At 36.4% G+C, this 26,212-nt stretch overlaps 1 protein-coding gene and 2 pseudogenes across 2 annotated transcripts in view; 2 read left to right on the top strand and 1 right to left on the bottom strand.

The window, feature by feature from the left end:
* The window catches only part of LOC107508934 (IQ domain-containing protein H), a 142,934-nt gene that overhangs the window by 60,075 nt on the left and 56,647 nt on the right, over positions 1 to 26,212 (top strand). For both annotated transcript variants that reach the window (XM_036217873.1, XM_016140991.2), the window contains 4 exons: positions 5,551 to 5,634; positions 9,856 to 10,031; positions 15,294 to 15,566; positions 20,008 to 20,199. In XM_036217873.1, the coding sequence (XP_036073766.1) occupies positions 5,551 to 5,634; positions 9,856 to 10,031; positions 15,294 to 15,566; positions 20,008 to 20,199 (725 nt within the window). The remainder of the gene's footprint in view (positions 1 to 5,550; positions 5,635 to 9,855; positions 10,032 to 15,293; positions 15,567 to 20,007; positions 20,200 to 26,212) is intronic.
* LOC118601468 lies at positions 9,140 to 9,258 on the bottom strand (annotated as a pseudogene).
* LOC118601492 lies at positions 18,431 to 18,549 on the top strand (annotated as a pseudogene).

Below are 26,212 nucleotides of genomic sequence, written 5' to 3' on the forward strand. Positions count from 1 at the left end.
ATGACTATTCAGGATCCCAAAGAGCATTGGTTTATCTACTGATATTTACCATATTAGAAACTAAAACTGAGAAACTTCAAAAATATTTAATTTATCTTAAAGTAACAATAATAAATCCATTACCAATGTTAATCTAAATAACATACTTTTATTTTTTAAAAAATGCTTTATTTTCCAAAGCAAAAAAAATTAATGAGAAGAGTAGCTGACATGTTCGTGAATCTCTTTATAGAATGTAGTTGGATTCTCATATCTATTTCTGTATTCAATTTTTTGCAACATGTTGTTTTGATTGAAGCATATGAAGAATACCTAGCCCTACATAGAAAAGTATTTAGAAAAGGAAATAATATTTTATGTTTTTTACAGCCTTTTAAGATAATTATGTATATTCTTTGATTTTATATCAAAACTCAACAAAGATAATTCTTAAATGTTAATGGCAACATGGAATCTAAAATCATACCAATGAAGTTTTGTATTTTATGAGAAAATGATGATATTTTTAAAAGCCAAATATCATCTTAGTATTATTTTGTAAGTATTTTGACCTCGCAGACCTCCTGAAAGGGTCACAGAAGCCCTTAGGGTCCCCAGACCACACTTAGAATCACTGGCTTTAGTTGCATGCAATGCTGTACTAGACGCTGACAAAAAGTTTGAACAGGTCCTCATCCTCTTGACAGGAAAGTCTTCAAAACCACACAGAATCCATTTGGCCAGTTTGGCTTGAGAATGTTTTCAAAACTCAACAAATCCTGTGTCTTCTACATCCTCATCACAAAATTTCCTAACAAAATTTCCACCTACCCCCACTCTGTTGCAATCCTGAAAACAGCTCAGTTTTATTTTCATCAAACTGGCACTAGATTTACTACATAAATAACCCTAATAGGCTTCTCTCTTGCTATATCTTATCTCCTATCTCAGTATCTTATGCTTTCACACTTACACAAGTAATTAAAACCTGGATGTAACCACAATGCCTAGATCACATTTCTCTAGATCATTGCAATATGCTGATGTGCAGTGTTCTCCTAAATTCTTGCTATTAGAGTACCAAAGTTGGCTAATGGTTAACTTTTTTAATGAATTGGAGCAATTCAAGATCATCTCTATAATAATGTCACTCTTGCTCAGCTTGCATCCAGTATGCTTTCCTGAGTGGAAGAGAAAGGGAGAGTGACTATTACTGCTCTACTGTGTGCACCCCCAGAAGCATGTGATACATTTGAACACCTCCCATCATGTGTTTCAAGATGAGGAAAAGGTTGAGGATTACTGCTCCAGGCCATCGAACTGAGGCATGCTTGACTACCATCTCAGGCCAGGGTGATCAGATAAAAGAGAACTACTTAGTAACTGGAAGTCAGCTTTTAACCCCTTGTCTGCCTGAGGTACCATTGTAAAGAATAGAACTTGGAGACAAAAGAAACTAGGAGTCAACCACAGGATAATGAGCAGGGGTTCAAGAATATGCGATTCTACTAAAAGGGCAGAGATGTGTCACAGAAGCGTGCACCAGTCCTAAGAAGGCTTAATCACTTGCTCATGTTCGTGAGTTTATTTGAAGGAAAAGCCAATCTTAGCAGAACTAGTTTACTGGATGCAAAGAGTCAGTTAGCATCATCTGATAGAAGTTTATATGGAAGTGAAGATGGGGATAGGAAAAGAGATGAAGGTATAAATGAAGATGGAGAAGTGATAGCCCATAACCACTAATGGGCATCCTTGGGTCAGTAGAGGACCCAAAGTGTATAGCTTCAGAGTGGCAGCTCTCTGGTACCTTTCTTTGATGTAAAACAGAGGAAATAACAATTTTTAAAAAGATGGAATACTCTATCAAACTAGGAATATTTTGCAGGCGATGGAGCTGGCCATAAGGAAAGAGGCTGTGTTCCTCTCTATGGTGAGAGAGAGAGTGCCCCTCTTACACCAGTGCTGTTTTATTCTACATGGATGAGGACCTAGAAAAAACTACACATCCCACTGACAGTTCTTTGAATAACCCAGAACTTCTCCAGATCAGCGAACTCAATTTTGTAAAAGTTGAAAGAAGGGCACGGAACGACATAGCAGAAAGGGGTAGGAATTTAAAAGACACATGGTTTGAGTAGGATCTTAAGACACACTTCGTTCATTCATTTGACTAGGGCTATCACTCTGTCTCTGCTTTAGTGGACCTTACAAGAGCTGGTTACAAGAGCCAGAGTAGTGCAAGGGAGAAAGAGAGACATGCACAGATAAACACAGAAGGAAAGAAGTGTGTAATGACAAATGAGAAAAGTGTAGTGGAGAAAGGGTGCAAGGGAATGACAGGAGGAGGAGACTGAGAACCTTCTTAGGAAAGGGTATCCAGACACACTTGCTAGCGATTACAAGAACTGTACTTTGATAGCTCAAATAGAATTTATGTTTATAATAATAATAATTTCCCTATATTTTAATGAGGTTCCTTTGGAAAATTTCCCTCTGGCTCAGCTGAAGTTAAAAAAAATAATAATAACAACAACAACACTTACCTAATACTTATTATGAGCTCTTATTAGGGATCTTTCAATTAGAGGTGAAAAAGAAGCCGGGTGTCTGAGGGGAGTAGCACTTACTAGGGGTAAGGAAAAGAAAGACAACCATATTAGTTTTCTATCACCCTGTAACAAGTTACTACAAGCTTAATGGCGAAAACAGCACAAGTTTATTACCTTAAAGTTCTGTAGTTTGAAAGTCCAAAAGAGGCTAAAAACTTAGTAGGCTGTGTTCCTTTCTGGAGGCTCTAGGGGGGAATCTGTTTCCTTCCCCTTTGCAGCTTACAGAAACCACTCATTAAAGGAATGAGCAAGGGAAGCGTTTGCCCCTCTTCCTCCATCTTCAAAGGCAGCAACGGTGCATCTCTGTGCCTTTCTTCTGCAGTCACGTCCTCTCTGACTCTCTTACTCTTTTGCCTCCCTCTTCCGCTTTTAAAGATGTTTGTCATTATATTGGGCCCAGCCAAATAATCCAGGATAATCTTATTTTAGGGTCAGCTGATTAGCAAACTTAATTCCATTTGCAAATTTATTTTCCCTTTACCATGTAACCTAACGTGTTTACAGGTTTCAAGGATGGAGACGTGGACATCTTTGAGGAACCATTTTTCTGCCTCTCACAATTCAAAATAAAAGTGAAAAAAGAGGCAAAAAGGCTCTTTGTCCCTTTGGGAGTTCTCTGCTCACACTTGGAGAGTCTTCTCTTCTCTCTTATTTTATGTAACCACACTTGTCACAAGAACTAAATCTGTAGCATCTGAACTATATAATAAATTTTAGGTTTATGTGATCTTGGACAAGAGTTAAGGCCCTTACTCTGAGTTTTCCTATCTATAACATGACAGGTGGAAGTAGGTGGTCACTCAAAACTCCTCCAGTGTTTCTAATCTGACCTTCAAAGTGCCCTGTCTTTGTAGATCATATTCCAAAATGTGATGTTTCATTGCCACTGAGAATGTCTGCTGAACTCCCCAAAGCTGCAACATCCTTGCTGATAGTTTCCTGGCTAAGTCACTATTGTATTTAACATATGCTCTCAACATTGATGAGTTCTTTTCACGTAGATATCAACACATGTACTTTGTGGATATACACAAGAATAAAACTGATTTTTAAAAAATTGACTCCCAGCATCTACTCTGCTGATGGCAAGGTGCATTGCATTGTATCTTGCCCACGTTGAATGGTCTGTTGCCTTTGTTGCAACATACACAGAATTTGTTGTTGTTGTTGTTGCTATGAACTTTAGAAGTGCATGTACATTAAAATACCTTATATTTACACAGCACTTTACGGTTTACAAAACGTTTTCACACCTGTTAATGCATATGATCCTCTACAACAAAGTACTGAAATTGTTAACGTACAGTTCTTTAAAATGGGCGTATTTCTAGGGTTAACTGAGTAATCATTTCTATCGTAATTCTGCATAGACATTTTATATGCATCCTTGATCAGTGGTAACAGAGGTACCAAGTAATTTGTTGGAAAATTAACCTCAAGCACTTGATTGAAGCACAGACTTATTCACTCCTGTGCTGCAAATGCGGCAACAAAGTGATCAGACATCCTTTATATTTAAATTGGACATCATCTTAATGAGACATCTCACACTGTCTTTTATCTTTACTTTTCAAAGGAAAGGTGTTCATGGGATGCTTTCAGGCACTTTTCTTAATCATACTTTATTCTTTAGGCATTTTTCCTGCCTTCATATAGTCTTGGTATATGTTATTTACAATACATCATTTTAAACATTTATCTGACTATAGATAGAATTATACATATGCAAAATCCCAAGAGTTACAATATTGCAACCACACATCAAGACAGCATTGTCTGTAGCTCTCTCTATTAACTTCCATATGAAGAATGGTTCCCCAAATTATTTTAGGAATTATTTTTTTGTCCTTCTGCCTCTTTAGTTAAGTTCATCTGCATAAGGCAAAAGGGAGACTTTTCGATGAATTGTAAACTCATTTAATTTCCAGACGATGTCTAGTGTTTAAACACTGACATCAAAGCAAAGAGCCAATTATCAGAGTTCATTTGATCTGAAGCCCTGTTGCCTAAATTGATATAGTTTTCCTTATGCTGAAAAGGATCTGTGTCACATCTTGAAGATGTAGTATTTAAAATCACTTTATCTATAGCACTTTAACTTGAAACATGTGTTTGGGCTCACTAACCACAAGGAGGCATTGAAGCATCTCTCCAAAATGTGTAAAGCAATTTTATTTTTTTAAAAAAGTTTTACCGACAGTTGCTGAATCTCATATAAGCAATTATATCTGCTTGTGAGCGTGCATGTCTTTTAAGTTTATATTTTCATTCGCTTATTTTTTTTAACCCCTGAAACATCAGCAGAAAGTGTCATTGCTGTTGTTTCTTTCTAGAGAAGATTTTTGGACAACAGTAATCCACGTGTGTTTTCCTTTTGCTCTGTTTCCAATGGACACAAAGACAACTGGCAGGACCTTCTTTAGTACTGGTACAGAACTGTCCCACCTGTGATGACCTTTATTGCCCTTTAAAGGTTAGAAGTTCTTTAGACTCTGTGAGCAGAAGCATATTTCTCTAGGATTTAGAATCACTTAAATACATATTCCTGACGGCAAGAGGTTTCTCTGGAGTCTGTGTGTTGGTTTAGAATGATCCTGGGACTCATCTTTAAAATGCCCCATAGGAAACATAAATTAAAAAGCCAAAATGGTTTTTTGAAACCTGAGCATAATTTTCTTGCATGCTGTTTTGAACATTCATGTCAAGTGTCAGAAAATTTCCCCATGTTTTTATAATCTTTATTCCCAGCAGCTTTGCTGGTGTTGAAAAATATGCTGTTTATCACATCCTCCGGAATAATGCTCAATCCCCTGAGAAGCAAGGACCTCATTCTTAGGAGTTAGGTTGTTTCTGCAAGATGCTTCAGAGAAAATTCTTTCCTGGAAATGTGAATTGAGACACTTGGAAATCCTCATGTGCCATTTTGCCTTATTGACTTGCTCTTTCTGGGTTTGCCTTGTAGGATATTCCCAGCCTGTGCGAGAAAATATTGCTAACTTCGACACACAGCAGAACATGCAGCTGGGGCGGCTGTGTGACATCTTAGGTACGGTAAATACTTTTACAGAAATGACTCTTTGGAATGTTTATCAGTGGATGTTGATAAAATGTTCACTTTTACTTATTTTTTTTTCCTCTACGAGAAAAAAGCTTGGATTTCTAATTTACTAGCAGGGCAATTGAATGTTTTGTTTTAAAGAACAGATTTATAATGAAGTCAACTTGATTTTTTAAATGACATTTTAACCAATTTACTTAGGTAGTTTTCTCAATTCTCTTTGCTGTAGGTTTAGCTAAGGATATTTCTTCTATAGTACCAAATCTTCATTTACTGAATTTCGTAGTGAGTGAAGTAAACATTTTTATCTCAATACTGTCTATTATATTATTTGGGAATGAGTGGAAGGTGGTTTCAGAAATGAAAAGCATTGTCTTCATTATACAAGTAAGAAGGAAATACAGATTTTTTTTTTTAAAAAAAGAAGCTTTTATTTAAATATATATCATCTAGTTATTAGAAAACAGTAGTTGTTTAGTGGAGAAAATTTTTAGAAATACAGACTTGGTGTGATAGATACATCTTTGTAAAAGTCAAATTCTAATACCAGTTTGGTCAGTTCTAAATCAGACCGCACTTGGAGCCAGGAGGGAAGGGTACAAGAATGAGATGGCTTTGATTCAAAACTAGGGTTCAAGTTAAGCCAAAAGAATAAAGGTTGCAAAGTCTAAGCAACAATATTGAATCGGTTTGAGGTATACTGGCCAAAAATTCAGGGTTAAATAAACACTAGGTTTTTATTAGTTACCAAATAAGAACTTCTTTGTTTTGCTAAAAAATAATTGCTTTGGCCCTTATTTAAGCAAAACAGGAAGAATTTTAAATTTTCAATGACCAACTTAGCTAGCTTCCTGGAATGACATACTTTACATAATTCATATATATTTCAGCGTCATTATTATTTTATAAATGCCATTTGGCAACAAAAAAATACATCAGTACTAGAAATTTACAGTGTCCTAAAATAATAATAGTGTAATTGCTTTAATCTATTATCTAGGCACTAATATTGTTTTTTAGCATTACAAAAAAAAAAAATTTAATGACTGGAGATTGATTTGTTAGTGCTGAGCTATTTCAACTAAAAGCCTGACTGGTTGAAAACCACTGAAGTGCAGCAGAGGGCAGACTTTGCTCTAATTTACTCGAATTAATTTTTTCTTAGATTTTTATATACCCTTCTATATATTCAAGTACTATATTTAGTACAAACTAAAAGAATTCTTTTACAGAATATTCTCATCATTAGGAAAGACTTGAAAGTATTAGGTTTCTATTTTAAATAATTCAGTCTATGTCTACCTGCAATGGAAAATATTGCTAACGTGAACATTTCTGAGAGATTATGAACCAAACACCTTTTCTTAGTACACTATTTTTATAAAATGGCAAAGCAATCCTAAAACCTCTTCAAAAGGAGTAATGAAAGTTTAAAAATAGTAGCTAGAAGATAGAAAAAGTGCTTTCTTGTGAAATAAAAATATCAAGGAACTAGGAAAATTAGTAATAATTTTGTGAAAGTGATTATCTATTTTAAAATTTATTTTTCAATTATATCGGTTTCAGGTGTACAACGCAGTGTTTAGACATTTATATCCCTTATGAAGTGATCATCCTGATAAATCTAGTACCTATCTGACACCATACACTGTTATTACTATTGACTATGTTTCTTGTGCTGTACTTTACGTGATTATCTTTTTTTATTCCATTAATTCCTAGTAAAGGGTGTTGCTTTTTTGTTTATTCAGGGGAAACAAAGATAATCTGATCACTTTGGAAAGACTTGTCATTCACATATTGGCTATGAAGTCAGAGTGTTAGGTGGAGACTCAATGGCTAGTATTTTCAATTCCTAGATGAGTTAAGTTAGAGAGTGACTGATATTGACTATTGACTAGCAATCAAAGCAATCTTCATTTTCATATTAATTCCTTTACAAAATTACCTGTCAATTAATTTTAAACATTTATAGATTCACAATCAAGCCACACTAATGCTGAATATTAGTATTAATGTCATGTATTACTTTGCCATAAATGAACAAAAAAAGTGAAATTAGTGACATGATTTTTTATTATTTGTAACCTAGAAATATCTTTCCAAGAAAAATTAAGTTTTCTGTTATGGAGTATCTAAGTTATTTTTATTTGTTTTTATGTCCTTTTAAAAATCTATGCTTAAAAAAATACTAGTTTGATTTTCAAAACCACTAGTTAGGCAAGACATTAGTCTCTTCCTGAAAATACAAGATTTGGGATAACTAATCTGATTATTCAGCAATGGGATGTAAGTTATTTAACTACTGTCTCCTCAGTTAATTTATTTTGAGGTTTAGGTGGCAATTTGGTTCCAAAACTAAATAGGTGCCGCTTACACATTTATATTTATGGAGCACCTACTCTGGGCCCTCACCAGGCCGGTTCATTCCTTCCAGTCGTAAGATGCTTGTCTCTGGAAAGAGAGATTTCTCCTGTGTGCCATGGAGTGCATTAATTGTATAAGACTTTCCACTTCCTAAATCTCTTAATTCCCCTAGATCCCTTTAGTTGACCCACAAGTATTTAGTGAGCGCCTCCTGCATACTCCACACTGTACCAGAACTTGGGGGAATATAAGAGTATACACCTCACCTTTTAGGAGTTTGGAGAGACAAGATCAGAAAGATGGAACAACAGAGGACAGGACTTCATCATGTTAAATCTTGAGGCGCCGATTAAAAAGAGCACAGGTGTGGAGGGCAGGGTGGGGAGTCACTGTTGGCTGGCCTAGGCAGAGGAAGCTGTGCGGCAGATTCGTGCATTTGTACTGTTGGTCGGGCACCTGCTATGTGCCAGATATGGCACCAGGTGCCATATACATATACTCTCATTTAATACTCTCCAAAGCTTTGTGCTCCAGGTGATTTTATCCCCATTTTACAGATGAAGAAACCAATGCTTACAAAGATTAAATAATATGCCCAGTGTTCCTAGGCAGCCGAGGTAGAATTTAATCAGTCTACGCTCTGTATACTTTGCCAAACTGAATAGAGGAATTTTTCAATCTCCTCTCGGCCCTACTTGACCAAGGAAACATTTATGGGGCTTCTTCCTCTGAAACTCCTTAAGCACCTGTTCTGGGTGTTTCACGGAGCCTGGTACTCTTCACCATGCTTCATGGCTATTCGTGCATGTAAATGGCTGCTCTTCACAGGCTGCGTCTCCGTTGATTTCTGTATTTCCCTCCATGTCTAAGCAAGCTTTACCCCTACTGATATTATGAATGAATGAATAAATAAATGAATGACTGCATTGGCTGCGGACTTCCTGTTCATATGCCCTAAAATATTCTGCAGCCTGGAGTGGGTAATCTAATTTCACTATTCTACTTGGATGGGATATTTCATTAGGATTTATTTCTAGGTACATAATAAGAAGCGCACCTTAAGAAGGAGAACAGTTAAGATGATGTTTCCGTTATTTTATTTGTTTATTTGTTAATTTATTTTGAATGCCTACAGCACCTAGTATTCCTAGGTGGTCTCCCATCCAAGTACTAACCAGGCCTGACCCTGCTTAGCTTCCGAGATCAGACAAGATAGGGCATGTTCAGGGTGGCATAGCCATTGACAACAGCGTTTCCTTTGAACTAAGAATCGCTAGAAGTCCTATATAATTAATCTCTTCCTCTTTGGGAACAGAGCAGGGAAAATGTTAGTTTCCTGAAATAACCAATGCTGTGGTCATAATCAGACCATTTATTTGAACAGGACGTTCCCTGAATTGGCCCTGCCAAGTCCAGGCAGAATAAGAAATTGCCATTTTATCAGCTTTTTAAAGTTAATAGCTCTGTTTCATAATTTACTGAAGTTAATGGGATAAATTCTTAAAGCAGTATGCAATTCCCATTGATGTCAATGGGAGTTCTGGGACTGACTCCCTAAGTAGTATTTGAAAGTACACTTCCATAGTACCTCACTGCCCTCCTGAAGAAATCATTGTGTCTACTTTTTGGTGGTGGTGTTATTTATCTTTTCTTTAGAGAAATGCTAAAGTGCAAAAAAGCCCGTTATACTGCTAAGATGTGTACAAAACCAATCTAAATTAACTTCGCTGTGGCTTTCGGATATACTCTTTATTTTAAGCTGTGCAACATCAATCTGATGCCAGAGTTCATAATGTCATTTACCTTTATACCAGTAATTAACACTGTGCCTGTTGTTTTTAGATGCCAATGTGAGCGTCATCTACATCTGCTCCCATCAAATGAATGACGAGTTACTGCTGTATTACCATAAAATCCTGAGTCTACAGGCAGCTGTCAAATCGGGGAACCTTGAGGACAGAAGTGACCTGCAGGACAGGTTCAAAATTATCACCCCTGAAGCTATAAACATCTTCACTGTGAGTTTGTCTTCTAATTACTATGGCTTCAGGGATGCAGTAAAATTAAATTGGAAATTTTATAACTTGCAACGCTCTGGTACACATCAGTGAAATATTATTGCAAGTTTAACAACTTTACTGATTAGACTACTAGTTGGACTGTAGGATGTAAATATCCCAGTTTAACTTTCAGACTTAGTTGAGCTATCCCTGCCCAGTACCTCTGTAGCTGAAGCCTAATTGAGGTTATTGGGTGGTACCATCAAGTAGGTAAATTTATAACATCTATGGTTTCTTTTTCTTCATTTTGCTTGGAGACCAAGGCAGAGAAATGCTGGGCCTGCCCATAGTCACAAAGGTACTTAGGGACAGAATCTAGACCACGGTCCTTTTTCTCTGATTTCCATACTGGTATTCTTTCACACGGTTCATAATAAACAAGGTTCAGATTGTTTTTTAAAAAAAAAAACTTGTACTGCTTTTTAACAAATAGAAAGAATTGTGAGCGAAATTTCATCCCTAGACAAGAGCCTTTGGGAAATTCATGGAACCACAAGAGCATCATTCCAGAATAAGGTAGTGGGATGGCTTGAAATGAATTTCTCTATATTTTTTAAAAAATTGAAACTTTCCATGTTAAACTTTCCAACATTTTAATACCTAATGGACTATGTAATTTTGAGAAGACTCTTTTTTTGGTATATTCAAGGGTCTGAACTTGCTGATCAAGATAGCTCTCTCCATTCACAAGCAGGATCAAGCAGGTTGCACCAAAGTCAACTCTGTATTGCTAGAGAAACTGATTGCCTGCTTTACATAGGAAGTATCTATGTGCTGAGTTACTACCCATTAACTCTTTAGATGCACCATTATTTAACGCCCCCACCCCTGCCAAAAAAAAAAAAAAAAAAGACATGTCAGGGCTGGGGAGAGTTGCTATAACAATTCTATTTTGCTGGTATATTCAGTGACTTGTCATTAGGTTTTACTCTCTTCCACCAGGATCAAGTTTTTTCATAACTGGATACCTCAATGTTCCCTGCAAAGCTCTCTTGTTTCATTGGTACCACTTGGCTGTAGAGGAGGACAGCAAAAGCCGGGGTGGGACAAGCAAGAGAAAAGACAGGGGATAAATCATTGCCACTTATATTCTTAGGAGCCTCTCAATATCCTCCACCAATGCAAAGTTTACTTTGGGGCTTCCTAGCTATCCCCTGACCTCAATGGCAGTTACTGTGGACATGAGGAAACAAGGAAGAAAAAACTGTCATTAGTGTGTAATTAGTTTCCTAATTTTCTCCAGAGGTAATGCATGATAGCTGCTAATAAAGAGTTTCTGCACATCTGAAATGCTCATACACGCTGAAGAGAAAGGGGAAATGGGAAGAGCCACCAGTTTAGGAAAAGGAAAGTGAGTGAACTAATGTATATCAAATACTTAGCATATATCTTCTCCTTTGATCCTCAGAACAACGAATAAGACAGAAATTATCAATCTCCTTCTATAGGAGAAGAAACCAAGACTCATTATCTAGTCCAAAGTTACTAGTGGAGCCAGAATATGAATCAAAATCTCTCTGACCTCAGAACACAGTCATGAATTGGAATGACTGCTTTGCTCCTGGCTGACCTTGTGGCCTTGGGCAAGCCCTTTACCTCTCTGTTCTTTGTTCTTCATCTATAGAATGAGGTGAAGGGTTAGATTATTTCAAAGTCCTGAGAAAGGTACCCTTGCCAACTTTCAAGGAGGCAATTGACACTCACAGATGCACTGAAGTACACTCAATTTAGGTTTGCATCTTGGTGAGTGGAATCAAGTAGGGAATATGTTAAGTACTTAATACTTCTCCTCATACTTTAAGTTTAAATTATCTGAGTAGTCACTCATAGGCAATCATCAACTTTTTAGAATACAAAAATTAAACTCACTTTCAAATCACTTCCCGCGCATGTTTAGTTATTGCTTGATTTCTTTTTAATGGGTTAGAGAGATTGTATCAGTGCTGATTTTCATTCAGATGAATAGCTTTGAGAAGATTTTTTTAAAGTGTGCCAAAAATCTGTACATCTCTCCAAATTACTACACAATGTTTGAATTTGTAATGGGTACAAAGTGCTATTATAAAGTCGTGTCTATTTTGAACAATTCTAATGTTTATGAAGACATCCTAAACAACTATCTTTTGTCCCAGGTTAGAAAAAAAGCCACAGTGGTAATAAATTAAATGTAGTTATAATGCTGTGGAATTAGGAACATTTTAGATGTTTGTCAGCTGGATCTGATAATACTGATTTTTCTTAAATCATCATTCAAGACCCTCGGTCAGTAATGTGTCCTCTGCCACTCACTCATATTCAAATCTTTATTAAACACATATTGAATACAATACTAGGGTACCATCTCGTCTGAAGAATAAGGCATGCCCACAGATGATTGTAATACAGAGTCGGGTACAGTACTTGCCAATAAAGATAAGCAAACCTAGAGGAGACAGACATCCATTTCGGCTGGAGATGTGCTCAGAACTTTAACATTAGGTTCTATAGCTGCATCTGCCCTCACCTCATCACACCTCATAAACTCACCAGACACTCACTACTCAGTTTGTAAAACGAGAGAAATTGTGGCAGCTGTGGCGTGACAACTGTGCTAACACCTGGGCTGAAATTCTGCCCCTGCTGTTTGCTAACTGTGTGACTTTGGGCAAATCAATTGAGCTTCAGTTTCCTTATCTCTAAAAGAGGGACTATGAATTGGTACAGTGTTATTTGGATCAGATGATAGAATATGTGTCACAATGCTTGGACCTTGTGAACTTGAGAGAATTGCTACCTTAAAACACTCTTCTAGGTATTCGAAAAGCCCTCCATGTACATCGTGACTCAAGTTACTAGTTCTCTTTTTTACCTTTCCTCATTAGAATAATTTGTGGGGAAAGGAAAGGAATGAAATAAATGAGAAAGAAAGATAGCGATCAATCAGATGGGAAACACAAATTCACAAGGTACTATTACCAGCCATTGTCTAATGGAACATTGGGTTTTTTAGGACACTTTTTCAGAAGTAGGTGTGAAAAATGGATCTCAATTATGGCAGATAAGGCATATTACATATATCTAAGGAGCTTAGAATAGAACACTTACTCTGGAGGAAGGGCCCGATAGGGTAAATCAATAAATTGTCTTCTCAGAGGACTCTTTTGTTTTTTGTGTAGTTTTTTTTTTTGCGGGGGAGGGGGAGGATGTAAAACTTACCATTTAAACCATTTTAATTGCACAGTACAGTGGCATTAAGTACATTTACATTATCGTGCAACCATCATATTATCCACTTTCAAAACTTTTTCAACATCTCAAGCAGAAACTCTGTATCCATTAAACACTAAGTCTAGAAGAGCTCTGGTTTTAAAGAGAAAGTTATTTCAGAGCTGAAAGCACCCTAGAGACATCTAATACAGCCCTTCATTTGAATATGGAGAACCAAGGCTCAGAAAGGTCGAGTTTGCAAAATCACCTTGCAAGCTGCAAATTCAGGCAGGACTGAAATCCCAGGGCTCTCTCTCCTCAGTCTCTTTCTTCCATACTCAGCAGTTATTGTACTTACCAACATTTTGCACACTGATATTCTGCTGATATTCCGAGAAACTGCTGCTTGATATTTCTCCACATTTTAACGCTGTGTTGAGTAGATAATTTTGACTAGAACTGGGGAAGTAGGTGATAGTCTACAAAATCCCTTGAATTCCTTAAGATTCCAGCACCTTGCCTTAGATTATTTGCATGACATTTTAATGACTTTAAGAAGAGTTTTCTCTGTAATCATAAGTATTACAGTTTACTGAATAGCAACTCAATGCCAATGCATTATAATAGCTTTTTTCATCCATGATCTTGCCTTATCCTCAGAGCAACCCAGTAAACGAGTGTTTTTATTCCTATTTAACAAATGGAAAAACTTAGGCTCAGGAAGTCTAAGTCACTTGCCCCAGTTCAAGTAGCTTATGAACAATAGAGCTGGATTCAAAGCCAGAACACATGTCAAATACTGTTTGACTCCTAAGCCCCAACCAAGGAAGTGAACACAATCCTGGGTTCTCGTATTTCATCCTTGACTAATGTCTTTCCTATGCCCACTTTCACCTGAGAAAATCCTACCCATCCTTCAAAGTTTATTTCAACCTCAACCTCTTACACAGTGATAAAACTAGCTAACATTCATAAAGTACTTATTATGTTCAAGGCACTGTGATATCTTTATATGCATTCTCTCACTTAATCTTCACAGCATCCCTATGAGATTATACTATTATTATACTCATTTTACAGGTGAGAAAACTGAGGCTCAAGGAAGATGAGTAATTTTCCTTTCATCTCTCCCCAGCACGTGGCCTCTGCTTCCCTCCTCCATTCCTCCGAGGCCCTCCAGAGTTTTTTATGGTCCTACTCTGCTTTGCATTAGTTTTGCATTAATGGTATTCATTCATGTCCTCACTCCTTGAACATAGAAACATGGTTGTAATTCATTTTGGTGTGTGCTGACCATCTGGCTCTCTGTTCTCAGCCCCTATAAAGCATGCCAGAATTATTTATTTAATAGAACGAGACAGTCGCTGTATTGCTGAGCTGGGTCTAAATGATCGAAAATAAAATAAAAAGAGTTTTCCATTGGAAAGTGAGGTCGAGTCTTGCTGAACTTTTCAAATACTTTTCATTCATGAATCCTCCAGAGTTGTTGGCCAAGAACTATGATAATCATTATAACAGTACATTGTCTCTGAAATGGACTTTGTGGCAGAACTTTGCAAAGAGAGTATGAAGCCAAATGTTTATTTTCTACTGAATCACTTAAGAGTTGCCAGATTAGGAGTCCTGTATAGTGAAGAATACTATGGGGCGTTTCTCTTCATTTTTTTGTATTGATTTTCCAGACACTTTAGTGTTAAACCATGCCAGAAGTGTTGCAGAGATGAATCACTATTATCCAAAGGCCGCCAGCCTCTTTTCCTTCTGACAGAAGGATAATTCCACGTGGATCAAATAAATACAGATGTGTAGTAATTAGTTCTATTCCCAGTGAGCCTATTTCCAACACACTAAAGATGTGAGCGATTATAGAGCCTCACCCCAACAGCTTTTATCAATTTAAACTGCTAAACAACAGGATAGGTCATAACCCAGCCTGCTATTAATAATGCATTTATTGTGTGCAACATTATAAATTAGGTGTATGGACTAGAAAAAGAACACCTTTTTAACAAGAATAATATGCTCTCCCCACAGAAACATCATATGTGCCTGGCCACTCATCTCATGTACAGTCCCAAGGCAATCAAAAGAATAAAAAATCTCATCCAAGGAAAAGAGGCCTACATTGTCAGCGGGCTTCTCCACAGAGATGATTTGGCTGTGGCGGATATGTTAGACATACCCATCCTGGGCCCGGAGCCTGGCCTAGCTCATCTTTATAGCACCAAGTCCGGAAGTAAACAGGTCTTTAACAGCGCCAATGTGCCAATCCCTCCGGGAATATATGACATCTATAGTCAACAGCAGGTATGTGAGGTGGACAAGAGAGGCTCTGTTCAAATATATTATCACATCCTCTTGACCTTGCAGGAACTTCAGGTCTTCTGGAGCCAGCCCTACCCAATGAAGACCATGTGGAATACTTGAGTTGATTTGATGGGATCTACTTTAGGCCTGCATGTTTCAAAGTATTGTCCTTGCAGAAATTGTTAGAATTCCCAACATATTACTCATTTGGATTAAGACATCGAAGATCCTGTTAATGTACCCATCTACTATTTTAATATTTATTGCCTCAACGAAGTCTAGTTCATTGTCATAGTAGTTAGCCCATCATTGAGCAGGAGCCTGAGAAATGTGAGAGTCAGTTTGGGCTAAAAGAAGCAGGTTTGGAAAGCTCCAGGGAGTGAGCCTCTCTGCCGAGTCAGGTTGCAGAGGGCCTATAGCAGAGAGCTGCAGACATCCTTGGCTCTGTACAAAAATCCTTTTGTTCTTCAGGAAGGGGGCATTAAGGGAAGAGGGGGACAACCTTAGAAAGGGGAAGGTGAGACGGCTCCAGGAATAAAACTATCTGCTTCTGAGTTTTGTCTTTGGCTAGGTCTATGGTTATGCATTCTTCCAGCAGATAGTTAGGGCCCAAACTATTTGGAGACCTATGATATTAGCCAGTAGAAATGATCTTTGAGTTAACTCTGGCAGGTGTTTGCCCATTTAACTGCCATCTTTTTCACAATAAAGAAAACAAAAAGACAAATGGCTGTTAACGTTTTCTAACCTCTGTTTCAATACATCTCTTGATCAATACTTTAAGCCAGTCTAACTGCTCCCAGGCACGCACTTCTTGGGAGACTAAACAACCGTGTACAATGAAGCACTTTGTGAGAGACAATATATAGAAATCTCCTCTCGATGCCTGATCATGATGCTCTGTATGACATAGATGCTGAACCCCCAAATCAAGCTTTTCAATAAATCATACTTTTCAGAGACTAATTCGAAGATATATTTGTTTATTATATTGCCTAAAATGTTTCAGTCTTGCCAGAGTGTCCTTGGGAAATATATGGGTTCATAAAGGAAGTTGCTCTTAAAGGTGGCAGAGTCTGGAAAAGACACAGGAAGTTTTAGTAGGAGTGGAAGAGAGAGGCTCCCCCTGAACTGGTATGTCCCTTCCATTATCATTAGCCTCCATGAGAATTTGAAAATGGCAAAGTGGATTGCTTGACTCTCTCTGCCTCCCAGTAGAATACTTGGCAGATAGACAATACAAGTGAAAGGCATTTTAAAATGAGAGAATTTCACATGGACACATTACATTAAACAATCTTCAAAACTTTAAGATCTATATGGAATATTGATATTGAGCCTTGCTTTCATCATCTTCACTGGTGAGAACTCAGACAATCTTTGTCATTAAGTATTTTAGAACTTTTTATGTTGATTGTGGTTAAAGATTCCGGCACTTTTAATACAAGAAAACCTCCTTGTAATGCTGGTATTTGGAGTAGGATTTAAAACTTTCTTGTATACACGTTGGATTTGAGGGATGTCATTTCACCTATGGCATATGCAAATTGTGTCACAATAAACCAGGCTATAACTGAGTTCTACTCTACTTGTTCTGAAAACATACGTCTGAAGTCATCAAGAATTGAAGTAGTCCACTGAGATTTTTCCAGATAGTGACTATCCTACCTAATCTGTTTGAATGTGTCAGTGTTTTGAATTTGCAGATGGTAGTGAATCAATAGCACTGACTTTTTATCGATGTACATCATAAACTTAAAGCTGATAAAAGAAAGCTGTGATTATTTTAATTTAGATTAATAAATATTCCTGACTATCAGTTGGATTTCAGAAGTCATTTTTCTCTTTCTACTCTATACCAGTGTAAAATAAATGGCAATTTAAAACTATATTACATTTTTTAAGCAGATGGACTCAAACAGAAAATGATAAATGTTTGGAAATAGCATAAAGTCATTTATTTGGTCTATGATTAAGTTTATTTATTTACTTATTTATTTAAATCTCGTGTGAGCACAGCGAACATTTTCTGTTTTGATCCATAAAGTAACCATGTAAGTTCTCTTTCTGGAATGTGCTTCATATGAAATATTGACAGCTTTGGTTAAATAATCAAAAATGGCAATGCTATTTTAAAGCACTGTTCAATTTTCACTTACAGATAGCACATAATTCTTTCACATGGTGCAGTCTTTACAATACTATTGATTCTTTTCATTACTATAGGAGATCCATCAACAGACACCCATTTATAGAATTCTCAGAAGCAACAAATAATAGGATTTGGAAGACAGATAATAATTCTGTTAGTAGTTGAATCTCTGAATATACAATATATCCAAATATACAATAAAAAATGCTATGCCAGAACACTTCTCCTTACATTAGCAAAAGAATTTTATTGGATATTAACATGCTGAAGACCATTTCTACTTCTGCAAAGTATGATCATAATACAGCAAAATATGATTAAATATAGAACCTATCTTCTCAACACAACATGAGAGAAAGAAGAGATATAACTTTGAAGGCATATTAAAAAACCCTCGTAGGCTATGCTCATAGCCATATGGTGTGTAGACCAGAGTACTTGTCCTTTAAATACTCAAATTATCCACAGACACTACTTGATAATTGGTCGCATGGGGCTTCCAGGGATCCCAAGAATGCCCATTTTGATATCACTTCCACATTGCTGTGTGGCGTAACATCCCCAGGAAGATTTGCTGAAAAGACAAGAACTCAAGTGAATGGAAGGTGCCTTTAATCAAAATAATTGTAATCTTCCAACTCTAGACTTTAGCAGGACCTATAATCTTCAGTCCTTTCACACACTTTAGCTGATAAAAATTAAAAATCCATTTGACTACGGCCATGCCACCCTGAACAAGCCTGATCCCATCTGATACTAGAAGCTAAGCAGGGTTGGACCTGGTTAGTACTTGAATGGGAGACCACCTAGGAAGACCAGGTGCTATAGGAATAAAATAAATAAAATAAAATAAAATAAAATAAATAAAATAAAATAATAAAATAAAAAAGGGATTATAAGCTGATAAGGTCCTTGCAATCTGTGAGGTCAACCAAAGGTTGCCTTGCCTAAAAAAAAAAAAAAAAATCCATTTGATAGCAAAAAGTCATCAAAAGAAAAGAATAAGATTGCAGAGACCTCCTTAAGTACAGAAGACCATAGCTAAGAACACCAGTGACAGGCTCAGGAGAAAGAGTGCTCAGTACTCTTTTATTTCTCTCTGGGAAGTATGGACTGGAAAGTCTGATGAGAAGACCAGATAAAAAATATCATTTTGTGATCTAATGAATTATTTTTCTCCAAGGCTCTACTAGAACAGTATTACTTATAATTAAGTAATCTTGCTATAGACTTTTGCCTGATTCATACTTATCCCAAAAGGCTTATTGATTGTAAGGAAAGTTGCTTCTCTTACTCCTCTTCTGACTTTTCGCCACCTCACCCTTCTCCATCTCTCTGCAGCTTAAAACAGGTAGCACAGTGGGAAGAGAATGAGCTTGGGTATTGGAGTCAGAGCAACATGGATGGAGTCTCTGTTCTTCCATTCAATAACTTGTGTGATAGTGGGCATGTTATTCAAATTAGGAGTCTCAGTTGTTTAAATGCAAAATGAAATGAATAATGGTGAGTTTTTGTGAGTATAAAATGATAAAGCTCATGTGAAGAACTTAGTCAATGGCCTGGCTCCTACTGAGTCCAGTAATGTTAGATATTATCATTATCATCATCATGATATTAGAACTCGAACTTTAATCCTTTAAACTTTCATGTGATTCATCCGTTTTTGAGAGAATACTGTTCCAAATAAAATGTAAGATAGATGTGTACTCCAGGAAAGATGCTTTCATGAATGTTTTATCTCCTTTATCTGAATTGTTCATTTAATACCTATAATATGATATACGTATTTCATCTACATTAATGAGCGAAGAATTAAATGTTTTATAGGTTATAACATTCAAAAGCTCAACAAAGCACCAAATAGTTAAAGTGTTTAAGACTACAACTCTTTATAGTCTTAAAACTAAAAAAAAAAAAAATTATTCAAAGAATCAATAAGTAAACATGTAATTCTCTGAAAAAGAAAGAAAACAATACCTAGATTCAATTATAGATATTAAAGGATTCTTGATTTTACCTTCAAAAGCAGACAAAATGATAATTGCAGAGTATCTCATAAGTAAGGCTATACTTTCAAACATTCGTTTGGTCCCATTAGTTAGCGGTTTCTGCACATCATATATACATCACTTAAAACTTCTTCTAATCTACCTTAATAACTAGAAGATAACTGAAGAACAGAACATTTGAAATAAAGACATGTGAGAAGTATAATAACTAAGTTAATACAATAAAAAGGAATCCACAAAACCAGCTATATTCAATGTCACTATGTCTTCATCCTCACAGATGATAGAGCAGCTGAGTCAGCTGGTCACCGATCACCTAGAAATCCAACGCTGGCTCTTCAAAATGGACTATGAGTTTGGAGGAAACGGGACTGCATTTTGTGACATTCTTTCCCACCTGAATTGCCGCAAGTGGGTCCTACAGGAGAATAGGAAATATGGCCGCAGAGACTGGAACAAGAAATGGGCACAGGTGAGTGTTCAATGGTGATATAAATCCACAGTGTCTGTGAACTGCTAGGAGATGAAGCAAAAGGCTTGGCTAGTAGATGAAAGCACTTTCTTCTAGGCTCAGCTGTGTCACTTACCATCAGTGAGACCTTAGTGAAATTATTTTGCCTTTCTTGGGCAGTGGGGTTGATTAGATTATTTTAAACTTCCCTTCATTGCACCATAACAGTCTGCATTTACTTCTTCAAATTGATTATGATAATTAGGAAGTAATTTTTTTACCATATTCAGGTAACATTACAAAATATCATCATTTACTCTAAGTGGGTCTTGATCATGTGCTTCTAACAACTGACATTATTATGCTAGCTGTATTTTATTATGAAAGAGAAATTCCATTAGTGAATGGTTGTCACCTGGAAGCTAATGTATAATAGCATTCTGTTAGCAGTCATATGTTTTTGAAGACAATTCAAGGAAATTTATGTAACTGCTGGGCCCTGTAAGATGTTGAGAAAATAATACATCCTAGCCATAAAATCTCCTGGCCGAAGCTAAATAATAGGTAAGAAGTCTTAGCATATAAATGGATGTGTATAGAATTTTCCATGTGTATTGGTGGAAAGATGATTTATACAACTTCTTAATCTGTTCCAAACTTGCTTAATAATTAAAGTAACTTTGTATGGCTTAATATATAAATTTAACCCACCATTCTAAAAGCTGCCTCACTTTGCATCCAGAGACCTAGACTCTCCTGGCTTCTCTTAATCCCAAATCTCTGTCTTGGCCGACCTACTGGTGACAGCATAACTGATGAGGAAAGTTCAGACACAAATTCCCTTCACTGATTCCTTCTCTACCAACGTGCATAGCAGTGGGCTGTGCAGTGATTTGCATCTCCTTTGAGCATCCCACTGCAGAAGTATATGAATCAAGACACAAGTGATAGGGAGGGGCATACAAGAGAGGACTGCATTATTCTTGTGAAAGCGAAACGATGAATAAATCTAGAGAACAGTCAGAAGAGAGAGTTCCCTTTGACAAATGTTGCTGTTCTCCCCATGATCTATTCTGGGCTTTCCTTCTCCCTTCCGTCAGTAAATGGACTAAATGCAGTACCTGTCATGGCCAGCTTTTTACATATTATTTAAAGGATACCAAAGTGAATTACTCTTCTAGAAAAAAAATAATAAAACAAGGAAAGTGTATTTAATTTTAAGGCCCATAGAGGTTTTTCTTGTGTTCTCTTTGAACTGGATGTTATGCCATATTGAATAGAATTTTCTTTTTAAAACAAAACTGTTGAGATTCAATGATGAAAATATGCCTTTTTAAAATTTATTTAAAAAAATAGAAATGTTAGTGTACAAAGTATTTGCTGGTCTTCAATATTTAAAATGAAAAATTTTTAAAGAATTCAGGAGTGACACCAAACTATGGTAAATTTGAAACATTTGACTCTAAATTTTAAAAATACTTAAAATATTGACCTTGGCTGAATTGCATTTAGAAGCCTGACTATACATTATTTAATTTCAATCATTTTAAACTATACTATTTTAAATTATCACCAAATACATTTGGCATTATTATTAATGTTATTAAATGTGAAACTCTTAAATAATTAATAATCGATCTAAATCATTTTTTAAAACTTAAGAGAAAAATAATCATTCAGAAATCATTTTATGCTCTGAGACCTGTGCTTAGCTATGGTGTGGTTAGAAGTCAAAAATAAAAATTAAAAATTAAATGGTTCTGAAGAGCTTTTTTTTTTTTTTTTTTTTTTTTTTTTTTGTAAGAAACTATTGACTTTCTTTTACCTTTTACCTTCAAAGTGAAATCCTATTCAGAGCAGAAGTGAACTGCAGTCTCCTCGGAAAGTAGCTATTGAGAATTTAGGGTTAGAATTATCTTTTGTTCCAGAAGACCACCATAATGGTGCCCATTTAGACATCAAAGCATTACTTTATGAGCACAGGCATGTTTTAATGTCCTATTACAGTTTGTAGACCTGTTTCTTTTGATAATGAAGATGTTGTGTCATCAAGCCTAGCCTAGTACATACAAAACATATGCTGGCAGGTTATTAAAAATTTCAGCTTCTTGATGAAAGACTATCCTGCAGGCTAAGAGTCCAGAGAAAGACTCTATTCTGGGAGAATTATTAGAAATGAGATTATGACTGTAAGCACTAAATTATGTTAATACTTACAAATAGCATCATTTGCATAGCAGTTTATGACACGATACCATGATTTTTCTCATTGGTATGTTGTAGGCAACAGATTAAAAGCAGGGCTGTTTATGGGTATTGGAACTGTTTTGAGATTCTCTTGCATCTTATGCAGATATTGGTTTTAGATGTAGGCGTGATACAGTATAGATGCAAAGATCTAATATAAAGATCATCTTTTTTTCTAACCTATCTAATTTAGAACCAGAGTTATTTGACTGGTGGCAGCTGACACTTGAAACAAAGTCATGGAGTCAACAAATGATGAAAAGCTGTAGTCACATGTAAAAAGTCAGTATAGATATGTAGGTGATTTTAGGAAAAGCAGAATGTTAGATGAAGACCACAATGAAAACAGAGCACAAATCTCTTCCCCTCCCCCGCCTCCTCTCCACCCCCGTGGTGGCTTGGTACCAATCTTATTCTCTCCATCCTACCAGGTAACGAAACCTGATTCCCCCAAGAGGCTCCAGTAAACTCACTCATTTAAGTACTCAATGCTTGTTAAGGTTTAATGAGTCCACACACTTGGGCACACTCCAGACTCTTCATCCCCAGTTGAGGGTATTTCTTTTCATTTATTAGGAATGAAGGCTTAAGCCAAGGAAGGAATGGTTGTAGTGGAAAAGCCTTCCCAGACACATTCACCTAAGACAGTGTAGGGAGATCCAGATAGGCATTTGCTGTGGTACCTGGTCCTTCTTGTGGCATTTTCTTCTTCTTTTTAAAGGGTACATTTTCCCTCCCTCATGCCCGAGAGATTGGCTTAGTGGCAGTGACGCTGCTTTGCAGGACAGTTTGTCCATGTGAAGAGCTAAGCCAGCTCACTTTGGGGTTTCTCTGTGCAGCCCTTCTGTGGGCCTCTGTTCCCTTGGATGGAGAGTGTAGGATGTAGAGTTCTTTAACAAATTATAAGAAAAAGAACAAAAAGGAAATTAAACTGGCTCTAAGCTACTATACTATATCGCTGTTTTAGCCCTTCGCAAGAACAGTTTTACCTTTACTTATACCTTGGTGTACTTCATTAGACATATTAATTTTATTTGGGGATAGCTCAGGAGGGATACACACACACACACACACACACACACACACAAATACATATACATATGTAAATATATACATATAAATATATATATGCACACACACTAATTCAAGGCATCCAAGCCTACAAAAAACAGAATAAACCACAATAGTTGTTTTGCTTCCTTGTAGAACTAAGTGAGCAAACAAAATACACTATTACAAAAGAGAACCAACAACCAACCAGTGCCTTAGAAATTTCTGTCTTCGTTGTGAAGACCTCTGTCCATTCGGATGGCCATGTAACTGAGCCATATGAGCCACTATAGAATAGCTGAGCTTGGCACCTTGTGTGGAATTTAGTAGGTATTTATTAAGTGCTCCCAAAGAACCATTGCACTATAACCACATAATCTTTTTAGAAAAGTTAAAAGGTAATATAATAAGATTAAAGATATATTTAACCAATTAAAGTACATAATCACTTTTCCCAAACATAGTTGTTTTAATTTTTGTGTATTAATTTCCACATGTGCTGCATTTACTTTTTTATTGCTACAATAATAGTGTATATGCTAATTTAAACATCGAGTCTTAAACATTCTCCACGTTTACATGTAGTTGTCACAATTAATGGCTGTGTCAATAGTCCCTCATATTGATTTACTCTAACATGCTAAAGCATTCAATTAAGTCAGAAATTTACATTATTTCCAGCTTGCTTTTTCTTTTTCTTGTCTTTTTTTCTTATTACTTATTTCTTATTATTATTTTGGTAATGGTGATGTGGGAAATGGAGGGAAGAGAAAGGCCTAGAAGGAAAGATTTGTTTGTTTTTATTTTTAGTTTTTGTATTCACTTCTTTTTGCCCTTGTTGAATTATTTCCCTAGGAGAAAAACCTAAGGGTAGAATGCTCTATGGCTCTTGTTACATATTGCCACATGACTTTCCAGGAAGGTAGTACCAATTTCCAAAACTACTAGCAGAAAATAAGCATACTAGTCTTATTACCTTACGAACATCAAATATTATAAACAGTTTAGATGTCAAATGCATCTTATAATTGCTATTAAATTACTAGCAAGATATCCTTTTTCATGTCCTTATTTATTATTTGTATCTTAAATCAACAACACAACCTCCTGGTATCAAGAGAATATAGGTTTTTAGGTCAAGAAGAATCTAGGATACCATTTTTCCCTAATCATTAAGCTACAGATCAATAATTAGTCATTTGTTTTTTTTATATTTGCTTATTTTTATGTCTTAAAACTTGACTTCTTTGTAGAATACACTGTTGCGGTCTTAGCATTTCCCTGTAGTTCTTAATAATAATAGTAGAAATAATAACAGCATTGTGAAATACCTGCTGGGTGTCAGGCATTTCATCACTTTATGTGAATTGTCTCAATTTCAGAAAAACCTTGAGATTTTTACTTATTTACCTCCACACCTCTTTGATAAGGAAGCTATTATTATTCTGTTTACAGATGGAGAAACTGATACATGGAAAGTTAAGTGACTTGCCCAAATTTAAATAGCTAATAAATGGCTGTGCTAGCTTGGAGCGCACATACCCTCCTGGCCCAGTGCCCTTGCCACTCCAAGCTGAGTCCGTTTAGAAAAGACGCCTTATTTGAAAAATCCCTATGTAGTGTTCTTTCTCAGGTCCCTGTGATTGTGACTCACAGTCCTTGAGGCAGGCTTTCTACAGAGACTTGTGGGAAACACAAAGGTCCCTGGAATGCAGCGGCCGTTGCTGTTAAATTTGCATAGCCCAGGCACACCAAGGTTACTAGCAGGGGACCCCGGGCTCTGTCTCTTTATTCGTAAAGAGAGATAACATGGGTATCTACCTCACATAGAAGTGGAAAGAATTAAATGAGATAGCCGTTGCACATCAGCTAGCAATATACCTAACACATAATACGCCTTCAAAAACGTTACTATTATCACCATCAAATTGTATTACAATTAAATCACATTAAACAAATATGACGAATTTGATCTTTCTTTGGTGATTTAGAAGACCTTTTAGGGTCTTACAGGCTTCCAGAAAATTTTTCTATGCATCAATTATCATTATGTAGAATTGTGGTGGTTGAAGGAAGATACAGAATGGTGAACTAATTGCACCTAACCAGTGATTTACTCAGATAATGCTTTAAAAAAAAAATAAACCTTGACAGTGCCTTCTAGTTTCTTATCATTTGAAAAGAGAAAATAATTCCAGTTCCTTGAACTTTCTACATATCGAGTAAAGGGGCATTGACCTGATAAAATGGAGATTATTCTGACCACAAGATTGAGACCCGGTCGCTTCATTTTTCTTGTTCCAGTTGGTGTCTTTTCTAATTAGTGTAGCAGCACGTCACCACAATCATTGGAAAGCCTTAATCATTTACATATTTTTCCTTATCTCTGAAAATGACTTAGAATGTTTTCTTCCAGTTCAGTGGTTATTTTCATGAAGCTGCCAGGGTTTGAGGTGTTTCTCTGTGCCTGAGGAAGATGACGGGAGAGGGAAAATTGCCTCCCCAAGTTAAATGAAAGCCGGGTTCCCCTTCCAAGGACCTATAATAATCAGCTATACAAGCTGTTGGTTTGTGTGTCCTATTGATTTAATATGCTTCTAATCAGTACATAAAGCTATGGGCCTGCAGTGTTAATTTTTCATATGCTTACAAAGTACCCTTTGATTTTCTGTCACACGTTAATTACAGCGTTTTGCCATTAAATAGGAAGCTTTGTGTAAACTAATTACTAGGTAAT

This window comes from Rousettus aegyptiacus, unplaced genomic scaffold (assembly GCF_014176215.1).
Source record: "Rousettus aegyptiacus isolate mRouAeg1 unplaced genomic scaffold, mRouAeg1.p scaffold_m13_p_3, whole genome shotgun sequence".
NCBI classification, from domain to species: domain Eukaryota; kingdom Metazoa; phylum Chordata; class Mammalia; order Chiroptera; family Pteropodidae; genus Rousettus; species Rousettus aegyptiacus.